This window comes from Myxocyprinus asiaticus, chromosome 33 (genome assembly GCF_019703515.2).
Source record: "Myxocyprinus asiaticus isolate MX2 ecotype Aquarium Trade chromosome 33, UBuf_Myxa_2, whole genome shotgun sequence".
NCBI lineage: Eukaryota > Metazoa > Chordata > Actinopteri > Cypriniformes > Catostomidae > Myxocyprinus > Myxocyprinus asiaticus.
In genome coordinates this window covers 14,513,536-14,535,656 of record NC_059376.1, presented here as the reverse complement: position 1 = coordinate 14,535,656, position 22,121 = coordinate 14,513,536, and the positions used below count along the sequence as shown (strand labels likewise).

At 37.7% G+C, this 22,121-nt stretch overlaps 1 protein-coding gene and 1 pseudogene across 3 annotated transcripts; both read right to left on the bottom strand.

Annotated features, from left to right (window-relative positions):
* Positions 1 to 2,481: 2,481 nt before the first annotated feature.
* si:ch211-218o21.4 (protein FAM107B) lies at positions 2,482 to 9,997 on the bottom strand. 3 transcript variants are annotated; one of them, XM_051669919.1, is made up of 5 exons: positions 9,868 to 9,997; positions 9,032 to 9,250; positions 8,819 to 8,930; positions 7,905 to 8,061; positions 2,482 to 3,791 (listed from the first exon to the last, which is right to left on the bottom strand). In XM_051669919.1, exons 2-5 carry the CDS (start codon positions 9,219 to 9,221, stop codon positions 3,675 to 3,677), a joined length of 576 nt encoding a protein of 191 aa, XP_051525879.1. In that variant the 5' UTR covers positions 9,222 to 9,250; positions 9,868 to 9,997; the 3' UTR covers positions 2,482 to 3,674. The 3 variants fall into 3 exon arrangements, with proteins under 3 accessions (XP_051525879.1, XP_051525881.1, XP_051525880.1); XM_051669921.1 differs by having other exon boundaries at positions 7,905 to 8,052; XM_051669920.1 differs by having other exon boundaries at positions 8,819 to 8,921.
* Positions 9,998 to 13,782: 3,785 nt separating this feature from the next.
* LOC127424589 (5'-nucleotidase domain-containing protein 2-like) lies at positions 13,783 to 21,578 on the bottom strand (annotated as a pseudogene).
* Positions 21,579 to 22,121: the final 543 nt, after the last annotated feature.

Sequence of the window (22,121 nt, the reverse complement as noted above, 5' to 3'; positions counted from 1 at the left end):
TGGGATAACCAGACTAGAAGAATGATCATTTTTATTATGGTTAGATTGAAGTGGTTCAAACTGATAACAGTAACTGAGAGGAAAAGACTTACAATTGTCATATAAACCAGCTTGTCCGTCTTCGTGGCAAATTTCACTGCCACCTGATCAACAAATTAAAAAAGAGGGATTTGTGTAAGAATTGGTAACAATTAGCATATGTGCAGAAGTCATATTATTCCAGTCATTAATCCTGAACAGACATGTAAAGTTTTGTCAGTTTAACTTCCAAGCATGAATTTAAACAGCCTATGTAGGGCATGTTTGGTCAGTTTAAACAGGTCAAGTGCTCTAAATAGTGGACATATGAGACAATAAAACAGCTTGCAAAGGATACAGGCAGATATAGACAGGATAAGACAGATATTGTAAGTAAAAAAATGAAACCTTCTGGCCATCCTCGATGCGAATGCCTTCAAAGACATCTCCATATGCTCCTTCACCCAGCTTATTGTCCAGAATTGGCTTATAACGGCAGAAAATGTCATCTATTAAAAGATAATCATTGTTGTTGTCATGAAATTTCAAGCATTGATAGCAGTGTCCTCCAGTGTGACATGCTATACGTTATTTGAAAAAATTATTTAAAAAAGTCCTATTCTTGTATAATTATTATCCACATAGTTTTAATGACTAATAACAGTAAATGGAATACTTATATTTTAATGAGAATAAATGGGATATTTACAGTTTTGAAAATTATTTTGTCACTGAAGATGTTAATGTTTTAATGGTGGTAATGTTTTGCAGATATTGTAAAAGGAGCAGAAGTGTGTTATGTTTGGTGTTGAGTGACAGTAATCTCACCATCAAGACTCATGTCCATGTTGTCCTCCAGCGGTCTTGTCTCAGGAGACACAATGTCCCCTGCTGCCCGATTGGCTGAAGTATTGTGGACTTCATCCTGATCCTCTAATGTGGGGGGGACCTCAAAGTGAGTGGCAGGAGGTTCCTCTATCCTGGGTTCTGGGTCACTGATAGGAGCAGTGTCCTGAAGATCATAGTCTTCTACAATATCAACCAAAAGCTTATTTTAACCAAATATAATTATTGCATATTCATATTAATGGATACTCATATCTACACTAATCATAATCATATTAAATTTATGGTAAAAATGTCAGTAGTGGGCATAATTTCACTGTAAAATAATGACAATGTTTCAGGCGTTCTTGGATAGCATATTGGTGCCTGTATATTTTACAGTTCATAACCATTTATTTAATCAATTTATATAATTTCAATATCCCAACCTAAAGATCTTTATTCCCAATAAGATAAAGTTAAATAAAATGGTCTTTCTCATGAACAATGGCTAATATAATGTCAAACACCATCAGGTTAACACACGAGGACATGAAAATAATGCAAGAAACATTAACTACACAACATAACACCCCAATATGCATTACTATAACAATGTAACAATATTCTAACAATATGCATAGGCAACAAATGTGCATAACTGAAATCTAAAATAAGAACAAATATAAGTATATAAATAAATATAATATGATGTGTTACACTGGGACTTCTGAACAACATTTTATTGTTTTGTACCATAAATAATAAGGTGACTCGTATTTTCGTCAAAATGTGATTAACAATATTTTACTGTAAAAGTTGTGATGTTCACAGCTCGGGTAAATAAAGAGATTAACCTGTTCTCATAATATCATGGTCATTTACCTTCAGTCCTGTTCTCAGGTGGACTCACATGATGACCCACTGTCTCCACTGGTCTAGAGCTGCTCTCTGTTGGGGTGACTTTTGCAGCTCTTCTCCACTTCCAGAAGCGCCTCAGCTTCTTTCGCCTCTTCTTTCTATCAGCAGAAGCAGCAGGATTCTCACCGGCCCGATGATTGCTGCAGGATTCTGGTGCGGGTCGATGGTGAGACTCAAACACTAGATCGCGAACCTTGTTCGTCTTACACAGTGAAACTAGCTGTCCCATAATGAACAGATAAACGCCAACTACACTCTCAGAGAATTACGAGAAATTCACACATTTATATGCAACTCTCACTGGACTTTAAGAATTCTTTCTGTTACGTCATAAACACCTAAGAACTTTAGAACATCAAAACAACGTCCGCTCTTCAAACACATTCTGAGAGAATTACACGAATACACAGATCATTAGGATCCTTAAGAAAATAACACAGGCTAACAAAAACATATCAGAAAAAATATAATTAATATAAAATATAAATACAAATATTTTGTGACTATACATTGTAAACTATATTAATATAACTATTTTATATATTTTCCCATATTATTGTTGGCCATTTTTGTACGTTACATGTTTGTTAGTTTTTCCATTTGTTTTCTGTCTGCATGTCGGTCTTTCTATTGCTCCAAAAAGTATTTGGAAATAAAAAAAAATGTATGCATATCATTGCATTAGATAACAAAATATAAAAGCAAGTGGCATTTATTTTTAAGAAGTATAGCATGAGCACACTTTTCAAGCAAAACATTTCACAAATAGAAGTTTGTTAGGTTTGAAATAATAATAATAATAATGATAATAAAAAGCATAATTGTTGAAAATAAAAACAAAAAGTATTGTGACAGTGTGTGGTTGTCAAGTGTTATTGGGTTAAGTTTAGGCATTCTTCTTGGTGACCTCCCATAGACCAGATTTGTAGAGCCTCCTTTTAATAATTGACTGGTGCACATTCACAATGACTGTTGCCAGAGCGGCCTGTAGATCCCTTGATGACACCAGATGGTTCTTTGAGACTTCCTGAAGCATCTTGCACTCTGCTTTTAGGGTGATTTTGGTCAGTCAGCCCGGTCTGGACAGATTGCCAGAAAGCTTCTCCATTTGAAAATCATTTAACATAAAGTGGAAAGGTGGATTTTAAATAGCTTGGAAATCGACTTCCGGACTCATAAGCTCATAATGCTTCTGACCAAATCAGACCAGTTGATTGAGGTTTATATTGGTTGTGGTCATTCTTCCTGATGTTCTACTAATTACACTTGCTCTTCTTCTAATTGGTGCTCTTGATTCTACACCCCTGATTAAAACGATTTATATTTCAAATATTCAGCAGACAATTAGATGGAGTTACAAAAGGTGCTTTTAGTTTTTTACTTTTAGTGACAGGTTGTGGTTAATGTAATAAACCAAATAAAACTTCCTTGTTTTGCACTGTAAATTAAACAATGTGAAGAACAACAACTGATAGACCAAGTGATCTTTCAGAATTCTTCTGTGTAACTGAACTGATTTAGACAAATGCCAAAATACTGACAGTGACTGCGCATTAGCATTATGCTCTTTACCACCCCTATACCATTTTTTTATGAGTACCCATCGGTGAACCATGTATGTACATGATACACAGTAATCATTCAGTGCCATGCTTTATATCAAAATTACAATAGCATAACCATCTGATACAATATCTGTAACATGGGAACGCCACAGTTCTTTTGTAGGGGGTTTCTATCTTCAATAAAACATTGTTGTAAGCTATAACTGTTCAAACATGTATGAAAAACAAACGATTAATATCAGATATAATGGAAAACACTGTGTACATTATTCCAAAATAAATTTGCATGGCCAGATGAGCTATTCCTTTAGTCAGATCAGTGCCAGTGTCTTGGGCTGATCACATTCAGGAGTGAGTGTGCTTGTGCAGTGCTGAATGGACTTTCTTCAGGTTCTGTCTCACTCTCACAAACTCCAAGAGCTGAACCTCCTCCTGTAACTTCTGTTCTTCTTCCTTCTCTTTCTGAGATATCAAGAGATACATAACTTAGATTGCATGAACACATTTTAAAACTCATGAAAATGTGCAGCCAGTTACAGGAAACTCCTTAAAGGGATAGTTCACCCAAAAATGAAAATTCTCTCACCATTTACTCATCCTCATGCAACCCAGATGTGACTTTCTTTCTTTTGCAGAACACAAATTATGATATTTAGAAGAATATTTCAGCTCTGTAGGTCCATAAAATGCAAGTGAATGGGTGCCAAAATTTTGTTGCTCCAAAAATCACATAAATGCAGCATAAAAGTAATCCATAAGACTCCAGTGTTTAAAACCATATCATCCGACATTATATGATAGGTGTGGATAAGAAACAGATAAATATTTAAGTCCTTTTTTTTATGCTAGACATTTTCCTCCCAGGAAATGCATAAAGAATGTGAAACACCAAAAACACAAGAAGAAGAATGTGAAAGTTAAAGTGGAGATTGACTGAGGAGGGAAGAGAAGTTATGGTAAAAAAAAAAAAAAGGACTTAAATATTGACCTGTTTCTCACGCACACCTATCATATCACTTCTGAAGACATTGATTTAACCACTGGAGTCTTTGGATTACTTTTATGGTGCATTTATGTGATTTTTGGAGCTTAAAATTTTTGGCACCCATTCACTTGCATTGTATGGCCTTACAGAGCTGAAATATTCTTCTAAAAATCATAATTTGAGTTCAGCAGATGAAAGAAAGTCAAACATATTTGGGATGGCATAAGGGTGAGTAAATGATGAGAGAATTTACATTTTTTAGTGAACTATTCCTTTAAGAAAACAGTAATAATAACCTTGAGGGAAATGGCTCATTTATTTTCTTTAACTCAACACACACGCATATACACACAGCGTCTTGATCCTGTACTAGAGCTGCTCCATATGAATTTGGGATTAATACTGTTTGGTAGAAGGAGGCCCCTTTCAGGTCCCTGTAGGGACCAAGGCCTCAACTTTGTTTAGAGAGAGAGATTTAGAATGGAGTTTGAATCTGTATCTAATCTGTATGAATCTGTATAAACTGAAATTATTGTTGAACATTAATCTTGTGCTATATAGTTGTCTTGTTAACTCTCTGAGCTAAATTATTAGCCCTTTTCAGCCAGAGCATGTGAGCAGAGCATAGCAGGAGCAGAGGGATCAGAATTTCAACGGAGCGAGGAGTGCATCTCACAAGATCTCCGGCTGCTCTCGAGGCGCTCACCATCCGCTCCTTCCAGAATGCGCTACGATGTCTCGTGCGTCCACATGAATATGTGTTTGCATCTACACTGACAATATGGTGTTGGCAGCTGTATTAGATCCAAGATTTTAAACAGAGTAGATTATCAGAGATGAGCCAATCAGTGAATAATAAGATTGGTCATCTGCTGGTAACAGAGGCCAAATCCAACAACAGACCACAAGGAGGTGAGAGCGCAGAGGCAGTTCAAAACACAGATTCATTTCTCGGACATACACTGATCAGCCACAACATTAAAACCACTGACAGGTGAAGTGAATAACATCGATTATCTCATTACAATGGCACCTGTCAAGGGGCGGGATATATTAGGCAGCAAGTGAACAGTCAGATCTTGAATTTCATGTGTTGGAAGCAGGAAAAATGGGCAAGAATGAGGATCTGAGCGACTTTGACAAGGGCCAAATTGTGATGGTTAGAAGAGTGGGTCAGAGCATCTCCAAAACGGCAGGTCTTGTGGGGTGTTCCTGGTATGCAGTGGTTAGTACCTACCAAAAGTGGTCCAAGGAAGGACAGCCGGTGAGCCGGCAACAGGGTCATGGGTGCCCAAGGCTCATTGATGTGCGTGGGGAGCGAAGGTTAGCCCGTCTGGTCCGATCCCACCGAAGAGCTACTGTAGCACAAATTGCTGAAAAACTTAATGCTGGCCATGATAGAAAAGTGTCAGAACACACAGTGTATTGCAGCTTGCTGCATATGGGGCTGTGCAACCGCAGATCTGTCAGAGTGCCCATGCTGACCCCTGTCCACTGCCGAAAGTGTCTACAATGGGCACGTGAGCATCAGAACTGGACCAAGGAGCAATGGAAGGTGGTGGCTTGGTCTGATGAATCACATTTGCTTTTAGATCATGTGGACAGCCAGGTGTGTGTGCATCGTTTACCTGGGGAAGAGATGGCAGCAGGATGCACTATGGGAAGAAGGCAGGCCGGCAGAGGCAGTGTGATGCTCTGGGCAATGTTCTGCTGGGAAACCTTGGGTCCTGCTGTTCTGGACTTTGACACGTACCACCTACCTAAACATTGTTGCAGACCAGGTACACCCCTTCATGGTAACGGTATTCCCTGATGGCTGTGGCCTCTTTCAGCAGGACAATGCACAGTGCCACACTGCACACATTGTTCGAGAATGGTTTGAGGAACATGACAAAGAGTTCAAAGTGTTGACTTGGCATCCAAATTACCCAGATCTCAATCCGATTGAGCATCTATGGGATGTGCTGGACCAACAAGTCAGATCCATGGAGGCCTCACCTCGCAATTTACAGGACTTAAAGGATCTGCTGCTAACGTCTTGGTGCCAGATAACACAGGACACCTTCAGAGGTCTTGTGGAGTCCATGCCTCAATGGGTCAGAACTGTTTTTGTGACACGAGGGGGACATACACGATATTAGGCAGGTGGTTTTAATGTTGTGGCTGATCGGTGTATGTCTGTAAAATAATTATTACTGGGGACGTCTGTAATGTTTACCGTCTATTCACATGGGACAAGCGATGTCTGCATCACAGAGATGGGAGTGTCCACTGCATTTACACACAGCTGTCACTTGAAACTGTATTTAGTTGTGCTGATTAATAATGCAGTGAATAATAAACATACTGTATCTGGGATTATTAGAAGTAACTGATTGCAATATTTGGCCAAATTATCCTGTTACACTCTTGAATTCAAAATATAGACAATCCGTTTACATTATGGAATTAATATAAATTATTACGATAACACTTTATAATTAGGTTGTATTTGTTAACACTAGTTAATGCATTAGGCTATCATGATGAACAATAATTGTTTTCACACCATTTTTTAATCTTCATTAAAGTTAATTTATTAAAAATCTGTTGTTCGTTGTTGGTTTATGTTTACTCGTATTGCATAAAAGGAATATTCCAGGATCAATACAAGTTAAGCATTTGTAGCATAATGTTGATTAACACAAACATTCATTTTGACTTAAACAATATGTGTGTTAACCTGATTTTAGTGTGATAAAATCGCTTACTGACCTTTTCTGTGGAAAGTTACATAAATTTTACAACTTCGTTGCCATGACGATGCAATGCTGTAAACCCTAAAACGACCATAAAGGACAATTTAAACAACTTTACAGATCAAATAAAAATAAATTCATGTAAGTGCTTTTATAGTATTATAAGCTTCACATTTCTGCCTTTAAACCCTTAAAAAATTGGCCCCATTCACTTCCACTGTACAGCAAGTGCCTCACTGAAACCTTTATTTTTGCTTCGTTTTTTAAAGAAAAGGAAGGGGCTAGTTGAAATTATTATTATTATTTTCAACAAATTATCACAATAATTTTCACAAATGCTGTTGATTGTGCTTAACTTGTATTGAACCCAGAACATTCCTTTAACTGATGTTAACATATACAACTTTTAATCTTAAAAATGTATTAGTATATTTTGCAGTTAACATTAGCAAACATTCATAATTACTGTAAAAGTATTGTTCATTGTTTATTCATATTAACTAAAGTAGTTACCTAATGTTATTGAACAAACTTATTGTAAAGTGTTACCATTATTACAACTATTACATTATAACGGTTTTCTAAACAGGGTTTTTTTTTTTTTTTTTGCAACTCGTCACTGACACTTCCAAAAATGTACCATGGTAACAATAGTTTCCACCAAAATACCATACCAACCACACTGATTGTAACTACAATAAAACTATGGTAATGCAGTTTGCCAGCACTTTCATCAAAAACGAAATGAAACAAAATTACAGAAATGAAACAAAATGTTTCAAAATTCAACTCATTCCGAGTCGTTTACATCAGACACGCACACACACACATCACAGACTGGTGTTAGCTGACCATCATCTCCTGATGTTTCTGCTGGCGTTTGAGGAGGACTTGTTCCAGAGGGCTCCTGCTCTGTTCTCCCTCCTCCTTCTGGGTCTGTTCTCTCTTCCTCCTCTCCAAAACCATCTGAAGCTCTGGCTTACAACACGCCACCAGCCCTCTGTCCCGCCCGAAGAACCAAAGCACAAGAAACAGTCAGAGACAGATATAAAAGTAGCATTTTTATATAATATAATGCTATTTTTAAATACAAACCAACCCCTAAAGTCAGAGGGAAAAGACTTGAAAAGAACGTAGTTCAAGCCCCAACCCCAGACCCAACCCTAACCCTCAAATCGAAATGGTTGATAAGAATGCCAAACCAACAAGGATGTTCTGCTTGGGTTAATCACATTAAGAGCCTGGCACTACCTTTAAATTATACATCTCAACAAAATTATATCATGTAGCCTACTCAAGGTAAACAATTTGATCTAAATTTTTCTTATACTTTCAAAATGATAACTCTTTCACTGAACTCTGTCATCATGAGCATTGACTGCTGTTATTGTAGTCATTTTAGGGCAATTTTTGATACCATCCAAACCAAGACTGAACTTTTCCTTTTTAGTACATCTCCAAAGGACATCACATTATTAGGAGGTTGCACATAGCAGGAGTGACCTGCCTAACATTACAGTGCCTGACACAGTGTGGCCTGAGTGTAGACTGCTGATAATACCAGCGGGTGTACGATTGCAGCCTGTGTGTCCACACATGGCTGCCTGACACAAAAGACCAAGGAGAAAGAACGAGCCATCATCAATTTTTCACCAGCCCCACTTAAAAAAAGCTCAGAGGTTTACAAAAGATTACATTTCATCAATAGGGGATATGAACATTTTTCTGGGTGGTAAAAGTTCCTATATTTTTAGTATTTGTCTCACTTTTTGTGGGCCAGTAACAGCTCTTTGTGGAGTTCCTGGTGGCTCCTTGAGGCTTTCACTGGGTTGTTCAGGTTCCCGGGGCCCTCGGCAACATCACATTTATCTGCATTTTCTTACACACAAAAGGTATTTCTGCAAGATTCTACAAGACACACTCTACTTCCATCATGCATTTTACTGGTGAAGCCTGTGAAAAATATCAGGGAAACAAACCTCGATTATGGCCATGATGATACAAAGAACTACAATGAAATGTGTCTGTGGACGATTTTGTTCTGGTCTGGGCTGGTCTTGATGAGTTGGAGACGTGGTTGTGTCCTGTGACTGCACTGTTGGATAAGGCATTTTTCAGGTCTTGCTCAGATGGTCTTGTCGGGAATGTTGGTGCGGTGGCTGATCTCATGGCACACACTCCTGCTGCATGCTGGGCAACTGTAAGTTGGGGTCGTCAGTGAAAGCAATGAGAGTAACAAGAGGGGGGAGATTGAGTTTCACCTAAGTGGGAATCTATAATTTATCTGCTGGTCAAATGCCTGTCCTGCACAAATCTTTTATTTGTAATTTCAAGAACAGATTGCTTACAGATTAAAAGAATGCATCAAGTTTACATGCAACTAAAGCATGATGGATAAGAAGACAGTAAGCCAACAGACTGATGTAAAAATACATTACTACCATTTCTAATGGGAAGGGGGCATATTCATTTTTGCACTGCACACTGTGTTCATTTAAAAAAAAAAAAAGCATTAAAATGAGGCATAGAATTATTTGAATAAAGGCTTCTACACAAAACAGCACAATTAACACACCAGTGCATGTATACAGTGAATTCAACATGCACTGAAACAGAAAACACGTTTGATTCGAGTTTGGACTTGTTGGAAGATGATTACCGTCATCATCTAAAACTACTTTACAATTCCCCCAGGAATAATTAATGACATTGTGTCACACACCTATTTTGCAACAAACATATCGGCCTAGGTAAAAGCATGTTATGTAAGAATGTCAGATCAGCTGAAAAATATAAAGTCTAGTTGTCAGCTCACCCAAAGTGTGTCACCGCTCCATGAGCGAGGTCTCCTCTGGACAGAAGTAAGTATGGGCTATCGTGTTTACCACACAGCACAGAGGACGGACACCTGAGAAAGGTGCGACTTTATCTCGCTGTCAGTCAATCTGAAACGCACTTCACCTTTACGCCGCGTGGGGGCAGTGTAATCTAAGAGGGGGACCGGCTAGGGGTCGTTCACACCGAACGTGTCCTTGCTCTAAAAGGTTCATTCCTACGATTCGGTGACATTTAAATCCCCAGTGCAAGTTCGGGTATTTAATTTCACCCTATTAAAATTGTAACAGGCTTGGTAAAAGTAATTAAGACACTTTATAATGTTACACACTGCTGTGGACCTTAAAGTTAAATGTTAAATAATTGAAATCATTTTAATTTGTTGCACTACTGTCTTTTCCTCATATCCCCAGAGCTGCACGTCAAACACCTTTGACAAAAATAGTTGCTAAATCATTGGATTCAAGACAAATCTATTCTAGAGACATTGTCCAATGTTGTACTTCAAACACATCGCAAAGAGATGCCGTATCTAAAAGCGACTAGATTATAGATTAATAGGATAAATTCTTCACTAACAATTTTTAAATAGATTTAAAAAAAAAAAAAAAAAAAATTCAAAAAAAATCTTAATGAGATTCTTTGTCTTGTCTTCCAGTAAAAATAAACATCCTTAATACAACTTAAATGTACCTGTAATTTTGTTGCATAAGATATTAAAGGTGCACTCAGTAATTTATTCCTCATTAAAAAAGTTTCAATCCTAAAGAAATTAATTTTGTTATTTTAAAACCTATGTATAAAATCATGACCTCTCACGGGATATGAAGACTCCATTCAGCTCATTAACCTTATAAAAGCTTTTTTTTATTCTACACGGAGAGGGTCCACTCATGGGGGCTGCCATGTTAGTATCACAAGACCAGCTGAATGCCACTCACTTAATCTCAGTAACCGTCCTGTTATTGAATACTTTCACTCTTGAACTGAATTAATCATGGCTGACTGTGAATAGTGAATTCAGCAATTGCATCTTTAACTGAAAACTATCGATTTTAAATGATGCTGCAACCGCAACCCAGTGTTTCACTGCAAGTCCAGCAAAAAAGTAAGCGAGTGCACCTTGAAGTGAATTTTGTCTTGCAGCACTGACAGACTTTTTCACTAGTTTTAAGCATAAGCAAGTGGAAAAAACTGAAAGATTCTGCCAGTGCCGCAAGACAAACTACATATTTATTCTCTGAAAACAAGTGTCAGTGTCTTATGCTGCTTTGCTTATCAGGAAAATGTATGGTTTTAAGGATGTTTAGATATTTTAACTGGAAAACTATGCTGACTACAGTGGCATAGAATTGGGGAAGACGGGGGGCACACGTAGGAATAAAACTTTGTGTCTCATAAGACATAGTCAGTGGCTGATGATGTGCAATTTTGGTCTGTAGGTCTGTTACCCACACAAAACCTTCATATGAATTTAGATAGCATGAAATATATCACATGAGTCATTTGTGGAGTCAGTGAAGATGTTAAAGGTGTACATTGATATGATCGGTTGTTTTTCATGCTGAGGAAAGCAGACAGGCATTTCAGATGAGCAGGTAAGAATTGCAACTTTCTGAAAGGGTAAATTTTTTATGAAACATTAACCCTAATGCTTTTTCTGAATGTTTGATATGATACAGTGTATAAATATTAAAGCCTATGCATTTAATTAGGGATGACGTGATTATACGTTTGATTAAAATAAAGAATTTATAATCCACGGTTAAAACCCGTGAAATGCTTTATTTACACGTGGCAAAAATATTAGATTTAATGTATAAATATATAATATAAAATAGTTTTTTGTAAGATTTTGTAAGCCTAAATGGGAAAACTCTTGTGCCTGTGTGGGTACTGGAGCTGTTGCTATGGTTACGGACGGTGGCCACGTGGTCTTTTAATGGCCAGGTGTCGCGAACTGAACGTGAACTTTCAATTTACGTGAAATTGAAACTTAAAGCTGCACTATGTAAGATTGTTTGGTTAAAAATGAACAAATTGCCATTACTGATTGAGTACATAAACAATCAGTGTTCAAAACAATGTCCTTACCTTACCCCGATTCACTATGGTAAGCCTATAAAAATGATTTGTATTTTGAGCTGTCGGATTCGATTTGGCATGAAATCGCTGGCTGATGACGTTCATCTTTGCATCATTATGTCATGTCTGCACATAAGAGATTCCAGGGGGGATGGGGGGAGGTATCCCATCCAATAATCAAAGCAAATACAACAACCCCTCACTTTTTGTAATGTTTAAGCATGCTGACAGCGCGTGGTGCATTTGCGTGTAATAACTATCAGCAAGTAAACTTGAAAAGTTGTGTCTTAAATCGTCCTTATTATTTAAAGCATTGCTTCTGTACAAATTCACCGCATTCAACAATAAATGTGAATTTTAGTCATGATTAAACTTTAAATTGCCTGCTGGAAGCAATGTTCCCGTTATTATTCATAGTCCAAAGGTTTATTTGTGAGGTGTTGTGGACAGTATTTAGTCTGTTGACGATTCTTTATGTTGGGGTATAAAAATACGGTAGTTTGCTGTTAAAAATGTTGCATTCTGGGAGATCAAGAGCAGGCTCACTGTGAAGTGACTAGTTTTACAGTAAATAGCTGTTCTATGCAAGGCATTTGGGGAAAATGAACATTTACAATCATGATATCATCTTGGTGAATGCTATAGTGACATTTTGAAACATGTATTTTAAAATTTGAAACATTTTCAAGACAAAATGTGAAAATTTTAATTTGTGGCACATGGTTAGTGTTCATGATGTTTCTGACTAACTCCTCTGTTCTTTATCATCTCACATCAGCCTTCACTTGTCTGTCTAATGAGGTCAAATAAAAAATCAACCTTTGAAGCAATGTACATATTAAATGTACAATTTTGCCAGGATTGAACAGTGTATTTTTTATGAAAAAAAAAACAAAACTAAACAACAACAACCTGTATACAGTAAAATAACAGTATAGCACTTCATTGTGGGTTATAATGGTGAAATACCCATAAGCCTTTGCGCTTGAATAAGTATGTATGCTTTGGCAATGCATTGGGGCTACAAAAAAAAAAAAAAAAACATACAAAAGTTTTTATTCAGACTTAATAGAAGTCTTAGTTTAATTAGTTTTGTTGTTTTGTTATCAATAGTTGTGGTTTGTTTGAAGTCACCATTATGATGATTAGTGTTCTCTTGAGCTGGCACCTTGGACCTTCTTTATTATTATATTATGTTCTTCCAGACAGTCAATTTATGTTTAAATAAAAGACAAGTTGTTGCACTGTGCTATTTGGAAGACAAAACCTAAGGTCAGACTGAATATCTGATCCTACCTTGCAAATGGCACTATGTGTGGCAATAGTGATACATTATACATAAAAGCAAAAACAGTAAATGATAGTTCAGCAAAATGAATGTTTGATGTTTCTGATGAACTTATAGCATAACTTGAGTTTTTAGCAAGACACACAGATATCAACTCTCGGCATACAAAACGCAACAGTGGTGACAATTAACAAACATACTTATACGTAAAAAAGTAAAAGCTGAACATTAAAATATAAGTAACTTAGACTACAACAAAAACAACTTCAAAATAAACCAGTAAAAAGTAAAAAATCAAAGTAATTTCTTCATGAGTAATTCCGCAGTGCATGCTGGGAACACAGCTGTTAATTTCAACAACAGTAGATAGTATGTAATTTGACAGCTATATGCTGCTAAATTACAGTTGTATACTGTAGCTGTTAAAACAGGATCTAGCTGTTAATTTCAGCAACAGCAAGACACTGTTAATTTTACAGTAACATGCTGCCAGTTCTTTACTGTTTTTTGATGAGAAAAACTTTAACAGTGTAGAAACGGGGTCTTTATGCATCCAGTGCAAAGCTGGTCCATCCACAGCAGAGCTTCATGCTGCAGCGGTGTGCGGCGAGGGAAGAAGGTCGTAGTTCAGCAGGCAGCTGACAGAGGACAAATAGAGGGTAGAGTAATGACAGAGGCGACAGGAGAAGTATGTCAGGTTGTGGCAGGTACAAAAGATGCTGCCAAACTGAGGGTTGAAGAGGTTCTTGATTCTAACTCTGAAATAAGGAAGTTGTGAATTACAAAATGACAACATATACATATGAGAGTACTGTTTATACAATGTGGTTCAAAAGCCTGAATCCGCTTATGAAAATGATTCTATTTTTCTAATAAAGTACAGCTTTTTCATTACAAATTGATAGTATCAGCATAAAACTGAGTGAAGTTTGAAATAATAATAATAAATGCATTAATTAAATCAGAATTTCTTAGTAATATCACATGGGAATTTGGCATGTTGTTACCGACAGCTCTGGTACCCTAGGATCAGACACATTATGCCAACTCACTGGTAAGTGTCATCTCCTATCAGTCATTTTTGCATCGGCTCCAGCATGTTTACCTTCCACTGTGGTGCGAACGGAAGCATGTTGCGTCAGCAGTGTGAAAGACCTGGGTTTGGATCTCATGTTGAAATCAGGAAGTAATCGCATTTAAATGATCAGTGATGAGCATGATTCAGAGGTTGCATTTAGGATTGGGTTTGGGTTGGGGGTACAGTTTATAAAATATGCATTCCTCTTCACTGTATTTCAGCCTGTATAGCTAAAAATAACTCGCTTTTGGCAACATCTGTGAACATTTCACCAGGAAAATGGAGCTTGCACGTGCCCATACACCCAACAGCACTTACCGCTTTGGCCACTGGGGGCAGTGTTTCAAATTTCAGTAAGCACAGACCAATTTTAGATAAAGAAAAGTCAACCTACTGTTTTCAAATTCACTGTGAGATCATACTGTGGTACGTCCCCCTTTTCCTTTAATGACATTATGCACTCGAGCTGGGATGGACTCCGCAAGTTTGGGTAAAACTTGATGGTCCATCCTATCCAGCATTATTTTAACAATGTTCCAAAGAGCATCTTGTGTGTTTCATTGGAAGCAAATAAATCGGACTATTTGTTCAATAGTGCTGATATTGTCAATGTCACAAATTTGCTTATTTGATTAACCTTGAAACAGTCCAGAATTCAATATATGTCATAACATTTTTGTTCACTTCCAGGTTTAAATTAGATTTTGAATCCAAGATGTTTAATGTGGTCTCAGTCTTTTGAATCTCACTGTATATGCTCTGCAACAGAAAAAAAAAAAAGAGTTTCTTAACATAATATTCTCTTTGCAAATGACTGCAACATCTGAGTTCTTCTCTCTCTTTAAGCCAATGGTGCAAAGCCTTTCAGGAATCAGGGTCTCAATGCACCTACAAACAGAGAACAAAGGGTTGCTCTGTGAGGCCTTTTTTCACTCTTTGAGATATTAGGATCATAGAGCTCAGAATATCTTTTGTTGCATGAAACCTAAAGGAAATAGGATGTCTGGGACAACAGTCAGTTATACAGTGTAGCAATTGTTCCCAAAAAATACTTGACAGTAGAATGGCACGATTGTACAGTCAGAATCAAGTATACCAGAGTACTATGTAATAAGTAATTATGATACCAGGACTAAATGCAGAATTTCCCCCTCACCTGCATGCGCTCTTGTAGTCCAGTGAGAGCTTGTAACCAGGTGAGACTCTGAGCATAATGCTGTGTGTTCACCAATTTAGTTACCAACTCCAGCTCAGGGACTATAGCAGCAGTATGCCAACCATGCTGCAAGAGTAGATTCAGTACTGTCAAATTTCTTTACAGGAAAATGTATTGTGATGCCACTAGGGCTCATCCTTTTCTGTTTGGTATAATAATGTAAGTCATGTTTTCAATACCAATCATCTATTTAAAGTTGTATATTAATGGCATGCAATGTTTTAAAACAGCAAGGAAATTTCATGCAGAACTACTGCCAGGACAGTGTAGAGATGATCTCCAAAGTAAAGCACCTTAGAACCTCTCCATCCTGTCAGTCTGAGGAAGTCAAAAAGGTTCCCCTGTGGCACACAGATGTAAATCTAAATACCCACTTCAATGAAGTTTCATGGCTTGTTACAACATACTATATTTGTACATATAAAGTTTAAGCACACATTGCCAGAGTACATGCTTTGATTTTCAAAGTGAACAGCTATGAGGGTCTAAACAAAGATCAAATCTACAAACATGTCTGCACAGACATGACTACATCTATCCAGTGTTTCCCCACCATATACTTCATTCCTACATATCTGAAAATTGATTCATTACAAATGACTTTAGCAATGTAAACGTGTAATACTGACATTGGCAGTTTCACCAAATCTCATTGTCATCTCGAGTCTCATCTCAGAGATACCCACACAAAGCTGAAGGGTTAAGGGATTGTGATAAGAAACAACTTTTTTTCTGTGGCTGACCAGCCAGTGCAGGATAGCACATGTCTCCTCTCCTCTGACCAATGTATTTCTCTGAGAGCGTATGAAAATTGAGTTACAAATCAGAGTTGATGTAATGTTGGCTGGCAACAGGTAGACGCAGAGACGATGATGAATTGCGATGAACTCCAAACGTGACTACAAAACATAAATATGAACGACTTAACTAAACTTGACATGACATGACATGACTTGACTTAATCATAGAACCAACATTACACAAACTATACTCAACAATGGCAAACATGAGGGTTAAATACTTGGACTAGGGAGAACACATGACAATGAAAACCAATGAACACTTGGGACTCTAAACAAGATAACGAGACTGCTAACAACTCAATGAAACAATGAAGCAATGGGGACAAGACACAAGAACATGGGAAACACATGACAAGATCACATGACAAGGAAACAGGAACAAACATGGCATGGAACAAATTTATCAAAGTAAAAGATATGAACAACAACACATACAACCCTGACATATCCCCCCTTCTAGGGGCGGCTCCCGACACCCCAAAACAAAAACACAGAGTTCAAGAGGGAGCTGGGGGGGGGGGGCTGTGGTGACTTGGTGTGGTTACGTGGCAGGACATGGAAACATGGTGTAAAACATGGCATGGAGCATGAGCCCGTGGGGGGGTGGAGCCATGAGAGGCTCGAGGGGCAGAGCCATGGAGAGCTGGATACCCAGAGAGTAGCCGAAGAAGGGCCAGGGTGGAGTTGGAGGCAGGGAGGACCAAGGCGGCGCCAGAGGTTCAGAGGAGCAAGGCGGAGCTGGGGGATCGGAAGACTGAGGTGGAGCCGGTGGGGCTGAGGACCAAGGCGGAGGTGTAGGGATAGAGGTCCCTGGTGGATCTGAAAGATCAGAGAGACGAGGCTTAGCCAGAGAATTAGAGAGCCAAGGCGGAGCCAGGTGATGACAGACCAAGGAGGAGCTTGGGCGTTGGCTCGTTGACCAGAGGTGAGCCTGAGACATTGCATGGAGCAGACTGAAGCTTGGCTGTGACATGGCATGGAGCAGTCTCAGGCGTGGCTGTGACTTGGCATGGAGTAAACCGAGTCATGTCTGTGACATGGCATGGAGCAGACTGAGGTTTGGCTGTGACATGGCATGAAGCAAACTGAGGCATTATTGTCTCATTTTATTATACTTAGACTAGACAATGGAAAAAAACAACATGGGCTGCATTCCAGTTCACACCTGTTACTTTAGATAATTTAAGTTGATTTAATGCATTAGATAACACTGAAAATGTCTCTGTTTCCCTAAAGTAGACCACACAGTAATAACGAGAAGCACTGGCCCTCAGTCAGCTGTGTAACAAGAGAACCATCACACTGAGCTTACAGATCTCTTTACTGCAGGACTTCATGACAAAAATTCACCTAGAGAGCACTAATCACGCAAGCCTGCAATATGACTCTGGGAACTCTGAGGGAGGTGCAGCACTTGATATTTGATGAGTAGAAAGCATGGGGCATGAAGGGTGGTGAAAAGGGAATGCACTGGGGATTATTGTTTTGATGATCAAATTAAGTGCTGACCTTGGACCATCATGAGCTCATCAGTAACTGTGAGCAGGGCCATCATTAGGGTGGTGCAACCTCATGAATATAAGTTAGTAGGTTTGGTCTCATAATAGATTTGTTAATGATGCTGCAGAAGTCTGCAGAAGAACATATCTAGACATGCTGGGCTGATCATGTTAAACATGCTGCTGCATGATTATACATACATAAGACATTTTGCATTGAGCATGTAAGACATGCTGCTGCTGCATAAATAGACATACATAAGATCCCCCTGGAGGAGATCTAGACATGTGGTGCTGGAGAGGAGGAGTGTTTCAGTGAGAAAACTCTTGTAACATGCTGCCGTGGGACTTTTCCTTAACAGAAAACAAATGAGGCAAGACAATTGCCAGACAAATATGGAATATGCAAGTTGATTAGCTAACAGATTGAATGTCAAAAGAACAATGAGCTTGCACCATTTAGTATGTGATTACATTACAACAGATTAACTTAAAATCATAATTAACTTTTTGATAAAAGTCTCTGAATGCACTTACTGAAATATCTTTGTACAGGTTTGCAGGATAATATGCAATGTCATTGTAGACAAAAAAGTTATTAGCCACAGTCAGCAGCATCATCTCAGGAAAAGAGAAGATATCCATGAACTGCTACACCTTTGGGAAAAAAGAAAGGTGAAAAGAAGCAACTAGTTTAAATTATTTTGTTGAAAATGTTTGATCAAAAGCCAGACAAAAATCCACAAATTAGACAATGTAACGACAAAACTGATCATCTACTTCTCTCATCCAAGCAACTATTCTTTAAAAACAGGAGCTATACAGCTTCTTTATGACGTTGCTAGGTGGTTGCTAGGGTGTTCTGAATGGTTGCTGGGGCGTTGCTTAATGAGCACCCCCAAATCTCTATGATATGGTACCTAGATATGGCTGAAGTCCTTTCTTCTCCTCCTCCTAAATTAGACTTTTTTCATGTTTTATTGTCCTCAAGACAAAAATCATGAGTCTGATCACTTTGAAAAATGTAACACTTTGTTAATACTTTTGAAATACCTCTAACTCTAACAAGATTTAATATAAAGGAAAACATTATATAAAACAGTGGTTTTATAAAACTGGTGGGTGAAAAATGGATCACATGTCTATTACGTTAGGGTCACAGACCACAGGGAAAAAAAATAACGCTAAATGCAAATAATAAAATGCAAATAACCACATAATCGTGTATAGTTAGTGGAGCAAAACAAAAAGGATTATCAACTTTTGAAAGGGAGGAGAAAACCCTTCCAATATCTTTTGTTGTTGACGTCAAAAGACCATGTCCAATCCAAAATTAGTGCCAGTATTTAGGCATTATGTTATTTTGATAATATGGTATGGTAATGACTGACCTTCCCATAAAAGCCACTGTCTTGGTACAGAGGAACATGGTGAGTTCCACCATACAACTGCAGGACTTCATCATCCAATATTTGATGTATTGAGAAACTAGTGCAATCTACAAAGTTATTCTAATTTACTGAGACCCTCATCCAACATCTTTTGGAGGGTTTACAGCAGGAAAACCACTCACATATACACTGTGCCCAATTGAATGTAATGGAAAGAATCTATCTTCATAAGAAGACCCTGTTGAGGACAGCAAAATGTGAATCCTGTTTTCATTTCACACTTAGCGCTGGGCCTCAACCTATTTCATAAGTCTTTTGACTTTTTACCTTTGGGTGAACTTTACATTCTGAATATCATAGTGAAGACCTCTCATCAAAAAGTTAGAAATGCAACCATGATTTCTGATGCCCTGTGGGTACTGAAAGCAAATAAATGAGTACTGTGTCTATTTTCCTGTAAGACAGCAAAATATCTTGATATTCTAAAAAAGATCAAATATGATTAAGCCAAAAATACACCAAACAGTTAGAAATCTGGCCTACTGTGCAGTTAGGGCCTTCACCTTAATGTGTTCACTGAGGATGTCTCGGGCAGTGGTGTAGATCTTAACATTGAGAGCACTGGAATAGAGAGCCAGTGTGTAATCATCCACCTCATCATTATTGGCATAGATGGTGGAACAGTTCAACAGATTGCATGCATCAGGTGGATCAATTCTGCAAAAACTTCAAGAACAAACTTTATGTTTCATTAGCAGTACTTAAACGCTTTAATGCCGTTCAAAAAAATACTAGGTACAAGATACATTAAACAGGGTCATCAGTTGTTGTCCAATCTGCCCAGACTAAAACAGGGTCACTGGCTGTCTCAAAATCAAGAGAGCTGCCTACTTAGACAACATTTCGGGCATCATGAGCACTTTTAACAGTTTTGCACATCATGTCAGGCCTACACAAAAATGCTATTTAGATTTTGAGACAGCCAATGAGCTTGATGTTAGTGAACAGCTGCCCTGAAGAAGGCTTAACCTAGAAACTCCCATTGGAGTCTCTAAAGAAAATAACAGAGCAATATTACCATAATTCACATTGAAGAGTTTACTTGGAGTTGAACCAATAGAATAACAGCTATTCAACGATCATAAAATGAATTTGAAATTAAAGTGATGCAATCTTTTGATTTAGTATTTTATCATCTTATAATTACAATGATTATACAGTTTTGCACAAAATGACAAGTATCCTAAAAATAACATTTGTAAAGACAGAAACTGAGGAAAAAACTTACCGTGTACAAGCCACCAGGGTTGGGGAGTAATGGAATACATGTAACGGGATTACGTATTTAAAATAAAAAATATACTGTAAGTAACTGTATTCCACTACAGTTACAATTTAAATCATTGGTAATTAGAATACAGTTACATTCAAAAAGTATTTTGATTACTGAAGAGATTACTTTGCATTTTATTGTCATTTGTTTCATTTAATATTTAGTCCTTTCAGACGGAAAACATTTATACATATAAATGATGCGATCCAAAGTGCATTTGAACAGCGAGTGAAACACTTTCATATGATGTGTTACATTCATACGAGCAGACAGAGAAGTAAGTTTGAAGTAAGTTTGGAGAAGAAGAAATAGAAATAAACCTTGTGTAAATTGTCAGCTTTACGCTAAGCTAAAATGCTATTTCTAGCCATTTTACATGCACATGTTACCAGGTACGATCATATTTATTTATCAAGAAAATTCACGTTGGACCATAATTTCTTTTTTTTCTAGTAAGACCTTTGATATTAGGGCAAAAATCATATTCTTTATAATAATTTTTGTATTGTTTTCCTGTAAAAATATCTACAAATCCTTAAAACAAGATCAATTAGATTTGTCTTGTAGAAACAACACTGCATAAGATATTTAGGTTTTTTCAGAGAATGTATTTTTAACATGTGTATTTTATCTTACTGTACTGACAGAGTTTTTATAGTCAAAACAAGTGAAAAAATCTACCACTGCTGAAGAAGTAATCCAAAGTATTTAGAATACGTTACTGACCTTGAGTAATCTAACGGAATACGTTACAAATGACATTTTACAGCATGTATTCTGTAATCTGTAGTGGAATACATTTCAAAAGTAACCCTCCCAACCCTGCAAGCCACACAGATAGGACTTTTGGTCCAGTTTAATAGTGGTGGATGAGAAAGAGCGACCCAACACAGTATGACACACATCGCACTGCTGTCTAGAGCTGCCAGATGTAGACGGTCCAGCTTCTGCAAGTGGAACATTGCAGCATTTGCTATGATCATCTTTACACTTTCCATCTCGACTGCAACAGTAACATGATGATGATGATGTGATTCCTTTACTAGAGAGGTGTTTAACTTTATGTGGGACTTTACTCGCAAGCGGTGGGGTCTTGCAGAGCGCATGACTCAGACCACCAACAATCTGAGAAGAGATATTTAGCTGAATTACTTCATCAGTTTAGGTATCAGTAGATCTTTGTCCTACCGCCCTAAATTTAGCAGGTTTTACTGCCTTCAAATTTTTATTCAAAGGCAAAAGGGCATAGCAGCAGCAGGGGATGTGGGAGACACATTCCCCATACTCTTTAAAAAGGTGATTTGGTCCCCCGCACCTTTTTCAAACCCATATCAAGTCCAAATGGTGGATTTGTTTACAGTATTCTTTGCATTTTATTACATTGGGCTGATTGAGCGACCATCCAGCCAGTCACATGTGAGTTTCATGAGCTGAAACAACCCATACGTAATAGGCCATCAGTCAGACAGTCTTAGTTGCTTTCAACAATGCTCATTTATCCATGTTTTTTATCGGCACTGATGTTGATCTAAATTAATAAT

Coding starts and splice junctions, on each gene's coding strand:
- si:ch211-218o21.4 (XM_051669919.1), bottom strand. CDS start 9,221: ATGAGATCAGCCACCGCACCAACATTCCCGACAAGACCATCTGAGCAA. Junction 8,931..9,031: donor TCATCATGGCCATAATCGAG/GTTTGTTTCCCT, acceptor TTTGTGTGTAAG/AAAATGCAGATAAATGTGAT. Junction 3,792..7,904: donor AGAAACATCAGGAGATGATG/GTCAGCTAACAC, acceptor TTGATATCTCAG/AAAGAGAAGGAAGAAGAACA.